Below are 14,003 nucleotides of genomic sequence, written 5' to 3' on the forward strand. Positions count from 1 at the left end.
GCGCCTTTGTGCACAGGCATTTGGGGGTGCTGGATACGCACCCAAACGTTTAGATGTGCCCAAATTAAATGAAACTTTAAACATGATACAATTTTGCTCATAGATTCCTCTAACATTAACTAAAGTTAGATTTTCAATCACTGCCAGGTGACGTTTGCACGCAGAGCCATGACCTCATTTCATCATCAACACAAAGGTAGTTTTCCCAAGCATTTATTTTGCATTAAAAAGGTACACAAACAAAATATGCAGCATTTCAAAGGTCAACCTTATGAATAACACCTAGGAAAAGCCACTAAAATGCATGTGTATGTATCTATTAAAAAAAAAAAAAAATCTGATGGTGCTCTCATACATGGAGGAAAAGAAGTAGTTCATGACTCTCAGGTTAATTAGCCTTCTGTTTGTGTGTCAAAACATTGAATCTGATGGTGTTGTCATACAGTCAGTCACTATCCCAAAATGCATGTATCGCCAAAATTGAATTTGTCAGTTTTGCACACCGAAAGAAAAAAAAAATCACAAAATTACAAACCCATTTACAAAGAAGGTGGGACGCCGTGTTAAACAGAAAACAAAGATGAAACCATATTCAACTTATATTTAATTGAATAAACTGCAAAGACAAGATATTTGATTATCTTTGTTTTTAGTTGTGCAATGACTTGTGAAATACCCCAAAAATAAATGAGAAGAGGAACATCAAATATGTACAATATATCATACATAAGGCAAGAGGCTTCATGCACTGCATAATTCTTAACAAATCACACCATGGTCGCATTATGAAACTCTTTGATGACAAGTCATGGGAGGGGGCGGTTAAATTGAATGTGGCCTCATTAAGTCGGCAAAAACTTGACTGAGGTACGCTTGCACACCCTAATAAAAACTCAAGAGTATCAAAAATTGTGAGAACAGGAAATACATTTCATTGTGCGGGCTTATCTAACATTTTGGCCGTTTTATGTAAAATTGCAATAAACCGGATAGCCCAGTCTGTCTTCCTGCATGTCAACGAGGGGCTTCTGTGTGCTCCATCAATGGGGTTCAGGAGATGACATGCTCAATTTACATTTCTCGTACCAATTTTAGAAATGATACAAAAGACCTACATTCTAATTGTTTAATGGTTGAGAGGTAAACTTCCCATCACGGCTACGGTCCTTGCAACTGTTGTTCTCCTCACTGCGAATAATGGGTCGGCTTGTCACTCCACTTGCTCGGGCTCGGCATCCATGCAGGTCTCCCAAGGGTTCCTGGGCATTTGTGGCATGGAGAGGATGAGGAGGGCAATGCCAGTGAGAAAGAGCAGGACGAAGCCGGCGCAAGCGCAACCGAAGGACCAGCTGTAGTAGTACTGGATCCAGATGGTGTCCTCACTTTCGATCATGCGTTTGACCGACTGCCGCATCACCTCCAGTGAAATGAACGAACACAGACCTGCAAAGAAAAAAAAAAACGTAATCATAAATGGCGGCGGCGCAGATGATGTGTTGTAATCGGGGGAACCTACCTGAAAAGGCAAAAAACATTCCGGAAGGTTTGAGGAGGTAGAATCTTCCTTTTCCTTTACCCGTGCATGAGCCGATCAAACACAGCGACCCTAAGATCATGAAGGCCACACCGAAGATGGAGATGGCCGCAGCGGAGATGTTGTACTCTGTCACAAGAAATCAGTCATTTCTTTTTTTTTCCATTCATTGATAAAAAAAACGGAACAACCGGGGATTCTTACTCAAGGGCTTCCACTGCAATTTAAATGTCGATTTTTTTTTTTCATGCAAGCATGGCACACGCACACACAACTCACCTAAGCGCTGATACTTGGGTTGGGGCACCAATATTACAGAGTACAAATGCAGATCTCCAGATAATACTGTGTCTGTGTTGCTTAAATCAGGAGATCGAGGGTAATAACATTGATAAGAGTTCTAATCATCCATCCATCCATCCATCCATTTTCCGATCCGCTTATCCTCACAAGGGTTCGCGGGGGGTGCTGGAGCCTATCCCAACCGTCATCGGGCAGTAGGCGGGGGACACACTGTTTGCCAGCCAATCGCAGGAGTTGTAAACATTACTAAGCAATGACTTTAGCGCTTCCTTCATTCGGATTGCAAGTCTTCCTCTTGATGTTTTATTCTTTTCCCTCAGTGAATTCTTTCTCACAGTACATTTAACTGTAGGGCCGTTTGCGGTGACGTGACCGTGTCGCGATCATGCACCGCGACGGTATACCAACACAGCACTCACACAAGAATGAATAACACAACAATGAGGCAATCATTCGAGAAAAACTTGCAGCGTCCGTGTCCCCCGCGGCGCTGATAGATGCTTTTTGAGTGACGGAGGATGGGGGTGGAGGTCGCATATGTTAAGAATGTCTGCATCTTTACTTTCGTGTGTGGAGGCGTGCGCAACTTAATGCACGCATTTGCCCCATCCGTTGCATCTGCTGCAGCGGGGACAGCTGGGAATGCAAACGCGGCAAGGCAGTGCAAGCGCACGATGACAGATTGAAAGCAGCAGCCTCTGGAGAATTCGTGTCGGGGTGACGTGGGCGGGGGTGGCATTAAAAAGCGAGCATTGTGGGAGGTTGTGTCAAACACAGTCAGGGACTCACCTTTCTGCGTTTTGTGTTCGAAAATCTCAGTATCCTGTCCAGGTGTAAAGTGGCCGAAGTACGTGCAGTTTTCATCTGAGGGGATCAGACAACAACCGTTAGTTTAGTCACATATTCGCTCATTTACGATGTGTGTAATAATATAGCGATTTGAAGAAGACATTGACATATTAATATCTGCCGTAAATGAACAGCTTTTATTTGGATGAATGGAATTGGGAGAAGAGAGAGGAGGTGACGTAACCATCCAAAGCAGTAAAACTGAAATATGGTTTATTGCCAAAGTCCATCCATCCGTTTTCAGTACAATGTATCTCATTGGCGTTGCGGCCAAGCGCGGGCATGTTAATTTTGACAAATAAATGTTAAGATTTTTCTTCTGCTTACATTCTTTATAGTGAGTCACAGTCTCCCATCACCTGTGAGCTGTTTTTTTGTTTTGTTTTGTTTTGTTTTTTTTAGGACCGTGCACTTTAACAGAGCAAAAAGTGGCAATTAACTTCAAAGATGCTTGTGGTTTACTCAACTCTGCAAGCAACCAATCATATTGTGCCCTGCTTAGAAATTCTCTCAAAAAAGAAGAGAAGAACTTAGTACCGGTGACAGCCAGTATATTGAAACCTTGCCTTTTCAAAACCACGCTAAATTGGCCCATGTCAGTTGACTTGGGTCGAGAATCAGGATACGCCCTGGAATGGTTACCAGCCAATTGCAGGGTGCTATCAAAGGTTTAGTTTTTTTTTTTCTTTTTTGTGATAAAGGGTTTAAGATGTCTTTGCACTAGTGACAAGTAAGAAAGTGAGATGCATGACATTGGCAACGTGAATTTCACTGTTTTGTTCCATTACAAACTTGTATGACACATAAAACAAAAAGTCAAAGTCTTACTTTGCTGAAAATGACTGTTTGGAACTGGAACACATTACAGTACTTTTATGACCTTTATTTATTTGCTATGAGAAATTACTCAAGTCGCAACAAATGAGAGGTGAACAGCGTCCTTGAACTGATTGCGTTCGACTTCGGAGGCTGAGCTGTAATTTCTTGTTGAGTGGAAAAATGTAACAAATTATTCAAAGAGCTTTGGCATATTAACACCTCCGTGTATATGTTGCGAGGTGACAGCTGGCATTTCGTTTTAGAACTTCATACTTAGAGCTCATGCGCGATACTTTGCATTAAGCAAGCAATAAGAAGAGCTGTTGACTGAACTGTCAATGTAAGTTATGTTCCGTGATATTTATTGCTCAGCCTCAAAATCTTCTCCAAAAAGTTTTGCCTCATGTACTGTAACTTGGTATACATTAAGCTCCACCTGTTGTCACTGTACAGTGTGAATATGTAAGTCTATAAGTAACTTCCCACTGTCTCACGTCTCTCCGACATGCTTCTACCACAAGACCACATCTGACACCTTGAAGGTCAAGACACATGATATAGAAAAAAAAGAGAGAACTCTTAAGTCATATTAATCAATTTGATGAATCAATTGTATTTTTCAATAAGAGATTGCGGTGACCATTGCATCTTTCATTTCTCATCTCCCAAAGACATTTTGGACAATTGAATGCTTTCAACTTTGTGGCAACACTTAGGGAAGTTTCTATTCTCAATGAACAAAGCAAAGTCCATAAAGACACATTTTTATTTTTTTGAGTGGTAGTACTTAAGAGCCATGACCTAAACCCATCCAGCACCTTGGGTATGAACAAGGAGCGAGATTGTGAGTCAACATCCGACCACTTGTGCTTATGGACTTGATCAACGTGGAAAGTTGTGAAGTTTACTGCTCGAATCTTAGCTTTGGTCTCCAGGTGTGGAATTTTCAGACACTCCCTGTGCTTGCAATGGCTTGGCTCAGTTGTCAATCACAGGGCACATATAGACCAATAATAAATAGTATGGGCACTGCCAGTGTAGTACTCCAAAGTTCAAATGAAGTCATTGATAAGCACAAATGCTCCTCAAAGAAAAAAAGTGTTTGAGCCTTGGGGTCACCAACGTGGTGCCCAAGGGAACCTGGTAGCCCCTATCGACCATATTAGCCTGTGCGGTCCTTCAAGAAATAACTTACCAGTGGTGGGACATTGTGAATTTTGACAAATGTTGTAGTAGCGTTCATTTGGAAAATGTGAAGACTGGCAAACATGTACAAAGATGGTGTTGACTGCTGATAATGATCTGTTTTCTAATTATTGTGAGAAATGATGAACATGATCAGTATCTTCTCATAAATTAATATATTATAATTAAAACTCCGGCAAGCACAGGGAGAACATGCAAACTCCGCGCAGAAGCAATGGAGCCCAGATTCAAGCCGACAACAGAGGAACTGCTAACCACTCGCCCTCTGCGCCGCCTTTCCCGAAATGGTGGAAGCTATTTGTGTAGTGGTGCCGCGCATGCGGATATGTAATTAGTATAGACATATTCAGGTTCCATTGCGCATGGACAGAAGAGGCGCACAATAAAGCTCTGTCATGTGACACAAAGTGAGCTTTTTATTTCAAGGCATCCTGTTTCTGAAAGCACATCTTTGTGAGATGGAGTGAGAACGTTGACGCATGTAACAGAAAAGCCGTTATGACAATATGCTATTGCATTAGCTTGTGCAAAGTCAAGTGCATGTCAGTGATGCGGGTTGTGCAATGAGAAACAAAACGACCATGTATAGTAAGCGCTTTTAGCCGAAAAAAAACGACCATGTATCGTAGGGCATTTTTAGCCAAAAAAAACGACCGTGAATACAGTAAGGCGTTTACATCCGAAAAAAAACAACCATGTTTAGTCAGGCGTTTTTCGCCGAAAAAACCGACCATGTATAGTAAGGCGTTTTTAGCCGAAAAAAACGACCATGTATAGTAAGGCGTTTTTAGCCGAAAAAAACGACCATGTATAGTAAGGCGTTTTTAGCCGAAAAAAACGGCCATGTATAGTAAGGCCTTTTTTAGCCCCTCAAAAAACAACCATGTATAGTAAGGCATTTTAGCCGAAAAAAAACGACCATGTATCGTAGGGCCTTTTTAGCCCCTTAAAAAAACAACCATGTATAGTCAGCGTTTTTAGCCGTAAAAAACGATCATGTATCATAGGGCCTTTTTAGCCAAAAAAAAACGACCATTTATATTAAGGCGTCTTCATCTGAAAAAAACGACCATGTTTAGTAAGACGTTTTTAGCTGAAAAAAACAACCATGTATTGTAAGGGGGTTTTTAGCCACTCAAAAAACGACCATGTATAGGATGGCGTTTTCAGCCGAAAAAAACGACCATGTATGGTAAGGGGGTTTTTAGCCAAAAGAAGTGACCATGTATAGTAAGTTTTGGCCGAAAAAAAATAACCATGTATAGTAAGGCGTTTTCAGCCGAAAAAAACGACCATGTATGGTAAGGGGGTTTTTAGCCACTCAAAAAACGACCATGTATGGTAAGGGGGTTTTTAGCCACTCAAAAAACGACCATGTATGGTAAGGGGGTTTTTAGCCACTCAAAAAACGACCATGTATGGTAAGGGGGTTTTTAGCCACTCAAAAAACGACCATGTATGGTAAGGGGGTTTTTAGCCACTCAAAAAACGACCATGTATGGTAAGGGGGTTTTTAGCCACTCAAAAAACGACCATGTATGGTAAGGGGGTTTTTAGCCACTCAAAAAACGACCATGTATGGTAAGGGGGTTTTTAGCCACTCAAAAAACGACCATGTATGGTAAGGGGGTTTTTAGCCACTCAAAAAACGACCATGTATGGTAAGGGGGTTTTTAGCCACTCAAAAAACGACCATGTATGGTAAGGGGGTTTTTAGCCACTCAAAAAACGACCATGTATGGTAAGGGGGTTTTTAGCCACTCAAAAAACGACCATGTATGGTAAGGGGGTTTTTAGCCACTCAAAAAACGACCATGTATGGTAAGGGGGTTTTTAGCCAAAAGAAGTGACCATGTATAGTAAGGCGTTTTTAGCCCCTCGAAAAACGACCATGTGTAGGAAGGCGTTTTCAGCCCCTCAAAAAACGACCATGTATAGTAAGGCGTTTTCAGCCGAACAAAACAACCATGTATAGTAAGGCGTTTTAACCCCAAAAAAATGACCAAGTATAGTAAGGCGTTTTTAGCCCCTCAAAAAACGACCATGTTTATTATGGCGTTTTTAGCTGAAAAAAAACATGTATAGAGAGGTGTTTTTAGCTCCTCAAAAAACGACCATGTATAGTAAGGCATTTTAGACGAAAAAAAACGACCATGTATCATAGGGACTTTTTAGCCCCTTAAAAAAACGACCATGTATTGTAAGGCGTTTTTAGCCTCAAAAAAACAACCATGTATCATCGCAAGGGGGTTTTTAGCCAAAAGAAATGACCATGTATAGTAAGTTGTGGCCGAAAAAAATAACCATGTATAGTAAGGCGTTTTTAGCCGAAAAAAACGACCATGTATATTAAGGCGTTTTCAGCCCCTCAAAATACGACCATGTACAGGAAGGCGTTTTCAGCCGGAAAAAACGACCATGTATAGTATGGTGTTTTCAGCCCCTCAAAAAATGACAATTTTAGTCAGGCTTTTTTAGCCCCTCAAAAAACGACCATGTATAGTAAGGCATTTTTAGCCGAAAAAAACGACCTTGTATGGTAAGGGGGTTTTTCGCCAAAAGAAATGACCATGGATAGTAAGGCGTTTTTAGCCCCTCAAAAAACAACTATGTATAGTAAGGCGTTTTCAGCCATAAAAAACGACCATGTATGGTAAGGCGTTTTTAGCTGAAAAAAACGACCATGTATGGTAAGGCGTTTTTAGCTGAAAAAAACGACCATGTATGGTAAGGCGTTTTTAGCTGAAAAAAACGACCATGTATGGTAAGGCGTTTTTAGCTGAAAAAAACGACCATGTATGGTAAGGCGTTTTTAGCTGAAAAAAACGACCATGTATGGTAAGGCGTTTTTAGCTGAAAAAAACGACCATGTATAGTAAGGCGTTTTTAGTTGAAAAAAACGACCAAGTATTGTAAGGCATTTCAAGCCAGAAAAAAATGACCATGTTTTGTAAGGCGTTTTTCGCCAAAAGAAATGACCATGTATAGTAAGGCGTTTTTAGCCACTCAAAAAACGACCATGTTTAGTATGGCGTTTTTAGCCGAAAAACAAACCACATGTATAGAGAGGTGTTTTTAGTCCCTCAAAAAACGACCATGTATAGTAAGGCGTTTTCAGCCGAAAAAAACAACCATGATAGTAAGGCGTTTTAACCCCAAAAAAATGACCATGTTTTGTAAGGCGTTTTTCGCCACTCAAAAAACGACCATGTATAGTAAGGCGTTTTTAGCCGAAAAAAACGACCATGTATCGTGGGCCATTTTCATCCGAATAAAAACACCATGTTTAGTAAGGCGTTTTTAGTTGAAAAAAACGACCAAGTATTGTAAGGCATTTTAAGCCAGAAAAAAGCGACCATGTTTTGTAAGGCGTTTTTCGCCACTCAAAAAACGACCATGTATAGTAAGGCGTTTTCGGCCGAAAAAAATGACCATGAATAGTAAGGCGTTTTGAGCCCCTCAAAAAACGACCATGTATAGTAAGGTGTTTTTAGCCCCTCAAAAAACGACCATGTATAGTAAGGCGTTTTCAGCCGAATAAAAATGACCATGTATCGTATGGCGTTTTTAGCCCCTCAAAAAACGACTATGTATAGGAAAGTGTTTTTAGCCCCTCAAAAAAAGACCATGTATAGAAAGCGTTTTTCACCGAAAAAAAACGACCATGTATCTGTAAGGGAGTTTTTAGCCGAAAAAAATTACCACGTATAGTAAGGCGTTTTTCGCCACTCAAAAAATGAGCATGTCTAGTAAGGCGTTTTTCGCCGGAAAAAACGACCATGTATAGTAAGGCGTTTTTAGCCCCTCAAAAACGCCCATGTATAGTAAGGCGTTTTTAGCCGAAAAAAACGACCATGTATCTGTAAGGGAGTTTTTAGCCAAAAAAAATTACCATGTATAGTAAGGCGTTTTTCGTCACTCAAAAAATGACTATGTATAGTTAGATGTTTTCAGCCGGATAAAAATGACCATGTATAGTAAGCCGTTTTTAGCCCCTCAAAAAACGATCATGTATTGTAAGGTGTTTTTAGCCCCTCAAAAAACGACCATGTATAGTAAGGCGTTTTTAGCCCCTCAAAAAACGCCCATGTAAGTAAGGCGTTTTTAGGCCAAAAAAAACGAACGTTTTTGTGGATTCTTAATCCCGCTTTCTATGCAATCTCACTGTGAAGCCCCTCAAAAAACTACCATGTATAGCAAGGCATTTTTCGCCGAAAAAAATTACCATGTATAAGTAAGGCGTTTTTAGCCGAAAAAAAAAGGCCATGTATAGTAAGGCGTTTTTCGCCATTCAAAAAATGATTATGTATAGTAAGGTGTTTTCAGCCGAATAAAAATGACCATGTATAGTAAGCCGTTTTTAGCCCCTCAAAAAACGATCATGTATTGTAAGGCGTTTTTAGCCCCTCAAAAACGCCCATGTATAGTAAGGCGTTTTTAGGCCAAAAAAAAACGAACGTTTTTGTGGATTCTTAATCCCGCTTTCCATGCAATCTCACTGTGATACATCAGTGCAGTGCTTTTACTTGGAAATGCTGATCATTTCCCTGTTTGAATTTTATGAACCGTACTGGGGGAATTTTCCCCTCACTGAAACCATTAAGATGAGTTGAAAGAATGTCATGCGGAACGGTGAATAAGTCAAGTAAGTATATGGGAAATATATGATATAAACCACTGATATACCTTTGCAGATCTGTTGTATTCGATTGCCTTTTGACATGACTCATCCAGTATCCACTGACTTCTCTTTTTTTGTTTTTTTTTTTAATGGAAAAACATAACAAAATCCTGGATTCACATATTTAAAGTGTACCAAAATTTAATTTGTTCCTCCTCAGGCCGCCCTACTGCAAAGTGTCTTCGTATAAGGTCCTGCCAAAAAACAAATAAGGAAAAAAGAAGCTCCTCTGTGTTAAAAATATTTCCAATGAAAGCAAAGCTGAACTTGTTATTTATTAAGGAGGGGAAAAAAGATGGTTACTTAGCAACAAGATCCAATTTGGAGGACACACTTATTGACTGTAGTTTGACTTCAAACCTTGTCAATCTTTGTGAATTATATATAGCTTTGAGTGTTTGCTGTATTTTGTAAATATTTGCATGTTTTAGGACATTTGAATCATTGCTTCACATTCTGTCATTCTTTTCACACAAGTTTTTAAGAACATAATGTCAGGAGATTTCATATCTCACTACATTCAGGCTTGTTTTTTAGGGCAAAAAAGCTCTGGAATGCTTTGGAGGCCAAGTGACTTCCCTTCATTCACCTAATCCATATGTGCCTTTGAATGTTTGTGTCTGTGTGTGAGTGTGAGAGAGAGAGAGAGAATTATTACGTGTAGGATTTATGCTCAGGATCTATTTCAATCAATGTTGACCCATGTGACTCTCTCTGTTATTATTATATATATTTTTTTATTATTCCGCCACCAAAAGGCAATCATCTTGTCATTATTGCTTTGCAAAATCATGAGTTAGTAGCTAGCAGTATTTCATTTTTTTCATTGGCTTCTATTAAGAAGCTAATTTACATCAAATTTGGAGAAGGGTGGCATACCAAATAAGAACTACCGCACTTAAATTTTGGTGAGAATCTGGATAAATGTGCAGATAGCACTTGGCACTGTTTTGTGTTTCCATCAAAATGTTCCCAGCTGCACAAAATTACAATATTATAGTTCTGTGTGAACAAGGACCAGCCGTGCAAATTAACAAAACTTTGTTGAGGAGTTGCACATGGGCCAATGAAAAGCCCCTTGCATTTTGCTAAGTATCTGGACAAAGGCACATATACACGGGTTACAATCTGTATCAGCAATTAAAAGAAAAAAGAAATAGGGCCGACCCTCTGATCCTAAAATTTTAGGTAATCTTCCACGATCGAGAAAGTACCCTTCTAACTAGGAAACAGTTGGGATAACAGTGAGGTGAAAAAAAAATCTTTTGACATTTGTTATTATGGGGCAGTCGGTGGTGCAATGTTTCACATAGCTGACTTTGGTCCAGTTGGTGCGGGGTCAGTTCCTTAACGTCCTGCAATCAACAGTTGATCACTCCGGGCTGCTGGCTCCCCTTCGCTGTTAGCCAACCAGGCCATGCCCCCTGTGCACTTTAAGCTTGGTCGAGGCTTGAGCCATTCTAGTTACATCGTGTTTAGTCATAAATTTACATGCAATTATCAGACAACATATGCTGCCACAAGCCAACTAGGCAACAATCACATTTGTTTATTGCAGTCGGCTGTGTTGACAAGCTCTTTGAAGCCACTCTTGTTCCTAATGGACCTTCTGAGTCATCTTATCCAGGGATCATATCAGGACGTTTGGGAATTTCTCCATTGTGAGACAAATAAAGTTTTTCTTTTCTTATCTTATCTTATCTTAAAATAGTCATATTTGAGCAAATTTTATGTCACTATAATCTTTTTGTTTTCACCACAGCAAAGGGCTATTCTTGGTTCTAGTTGCTTTTTTATTTATTGTCATCACAGGGTGGTTCTTGTTACTTTATAAGATCACGCGAATGACGACAACTTCAGCTCTGTTGGTTGGTTCTCAATGGTTGACACATGCGCACGCCACCAAAATGGTGCTTATTCTCAAAGTGGTGAAGTGTGAGCCTTTCGGTGTTTATATTGGAACTAATTAGATGTACCTAACAAAATGGCTGTTGAGTTGATCATTATTTCAGAGCGATGACACTCCAAATGGGAAATCCCCCACGCTCCACGTGCCACAGAGAAGGCCGGCTGTCCCCATGTGTCCTCTCCCTCGAAGAGAATGTCCGGTGAGCCCATAACGGAGGCCAAATGGCCGCAGCCGTTTCACGTCACGGCATTACGCCTCGCAACTTTTGTTGAGTGTGTGGTAATTTGAACGTCTGGAAATGTGAAGGCAGCAGGGCGAATTCTTGCTCTAGTGGGGTAACAAAGTTTGGAGCTCAGTTGGCTTCTTACAGGTGGCGCAGTCACTCAAGAGGAGACTCGGACCGGTTGTGAACACTTGCCCGCCACGGCTGCCAGCAACAACAGCTGAGTATTCACGGGGCCTATATTTGTATCTCTAATGACTGCCTGCCGCAGACTTGACATAGCATCACATCACATCACATCACATCAGATATACTGTACAAAATGCATTATATAAATACGACAAAGGTTTCCGTCTGGAGCCATACTGAGTTCATTGTCCACATTTTATGTCTGCTGTGATGGTCACATAATAATCAAAGCAACATTCTCATAATTCCTTTCTCATTCCTTTGAGCTGCGATGCAACGATTGGCTTTGGAAGGAATGTCTTTCGATCAAGTGGAACCCTCTAAGTAAGAATGGGCTGACAGCAGAAGAAGAACGTGAGAAATGACAAAGATTGCACACAAGTTATGTGATGTAAGCCGACTCATATTCAAGGAGCTAAGATGCGTCTTTTGTAAAGTTTTGTGTTATGTTGTACACATAAGAGTGGTTAATTTCTTTTCACACTTAAAATGTACTTAAAATTTACCTGTAGTTAAATTTTAGGATATAATAGTTTGATGCTGGAACAGACAATTTTTCCTTCCGTTATTTCAAATAGGAAAAATGGTTTCAAATTCCGACAAGTAAATAACGTCAGGCTGCAGAGGCTGACCTGTAATCCTGAAATCTACAATAAGACCTTTACAGTAGCTCAGGCTACATTTCATCTCACTGCATTGCTAATGGTATTAGTCCTGCTTTTTATCACTGGCTTTTGACACCGCCCTGAAAGACCTACGGCTGTGATAAACAATAACGTTCCTCTCCAAATACAGCAAGCAGACTCGGAGCAGCCCAGCGAGGGTCACGACTCTCAAGCAAGTTTACCCTGTTCGTAAACATCGGCACAGCGATGGCTGCTAATCAGGCTTATTTATGTGGACCTGAAAATGATTCGGCTAACAGAATTAGTTGCAATTAGCTGTAGTCGTCTGAATGCCCCAGAAGCAAGAAGGTAACCTGTTCGCACGCGCCGTACTTACTGTAAAATCTGAAGCTTTTTATGGGCTTTTGAAACATGAAATGGATGGAGACAATCATCACTGGACTAATTACAGCCTGAAACAAGATATCCTTCATCTTTTGTTGATGAACATGAATGACGTTGTTTATTGAGCTCCAAAAATTAGATTGTGTTTGAAAAACTGGAAACTCATCTTTCCAACAGCAACAACAAAAGTTTTCTTATAATGTTTTAAAAAATGTAAATTCGTTAAACAATGCAGCTCGCTAAGTGTTTTATCTTACTATTTCTAAGGCCGTCGCAGGAGGCTCAGATGTTTTCTGTGTCCCAAAAAGGAGCACTGATGGCCTCATTTGTCATTTTGATGCTCCACAGCAAATTTGCACAGCATATTCATGTTTTAAAATCAGAGAGTGGAACACAGAGGGGGAAAACTCTCAAATGCTTTCTTCAACCGTGTTTCTCAAGTGCAGAAACCCAAATCTCGCTTATACACATTCAGTATACAAGTCGACATTTTGAACGGTGGATTTCAGTTTCCACCTTTAGACTCAGGTTATTTTTGAACTCTGCCTTTTATTTTTGCACTCTTGAAAAGCATCGGAATAAACCTTGGCTGTAAATTCTCATCATAAGCCGTATTTGCGTCAGGAATATTTGAGTCACAAACAGTTACTCTCTTTTATTATGTTAAATCCATCATTTTAATTATCTATCTATATCTACATCGAAATATCTATCCATCCATCAGTTTTCTGTTCCGCTAATCCTCACAAGGGTCGCCAGGGCTGCTGGAGCCTATCCCAGCCATCTTAGGGCAGTAGGCGGGGGACACCCTGAACTGGTTGTCAGCCAATCGCAGGGAACACAGAGACGAACAACCATCCGCGCTCACACTCAAACTTCGGGACAATTTAGAGTGTTCCATTAACCTGCCATGCATGGTTTTGGAATGTGGGAGGAAACCGGAGTACCCGGAGAAAACCCACGCAGGCCCGGGGACAACATGCAAATTCCACACAGGAGGTCGGAGCTGGAATTGAACCTGGAACACCTCTGCACTGTGAGCTTCTATCTATCTATCTATCAAAAGATAGATAGATAGATAGATAGATAGATAGATAGATAGATAGATAGATAGATAGATAGATAGATAGATAGATAGATAGATAGATAGATAGATAGATAGATAGATAGATAGATAGATAGATAGATAGATAGATAGATAGATAGATAGATAGATAGATAGATAGATAGATAGATAGATAGATAGATAGAGCGAGAGAGAGATGAATATCTATCTATCT

At 40.3% G+C, this 14,003-nt stretch overlaps 1 protein-coding gene across 1 annotated transcript in view; it reads right to left on the reverse strand.

Annotated features, from left to right (window-relative positions):
• Nucleotides 1–197: 197 nt before the first annotated feature.
• LOC109519750 (voltage-dependent calcium channel gamma-1 subunit) overlaps nt 198–14,003 on the reverse strand; it is a 14,984-nt gene continuing 1,178 nt past the window's right edge. Inside the window, exons 2-4 of the mRNA XM_019876466.1 lie at nt 2,627–2,701; nt 1,517–1,663; nt 198–1,443 (exon numbers count right to left, since the gene is read on the reverse strand). Coding sequence (XP_019732025.1) covers nt 1,211–1,443; nt 1,517–1,663; nt 2,627–2,701 — 455 coding nt within the window. The 3' untranslated portion in view covers nt 198–1,210. The remainder of the gene's footprint in view (nt 1,444–1,516; nt 1,664–2,626; nt 2,702–14,003) is intronic.

The sequence above is a fragment of the Hippocampus comes genome, unplaced genomic scaffold, assembly GCF_001891065.2.
Source record: "Hippocampus comes isolate QL1 unplaced genomic scaffold, H_comes_QL1_v1.1 scaffold51, whole genome shotgun sequence".
NCBI lineage: Eukaryota > Metazoa > Chordata > Actinopteri > Syngnathiformes > Syngnathidae > Hippocampus > Hippocampus comes.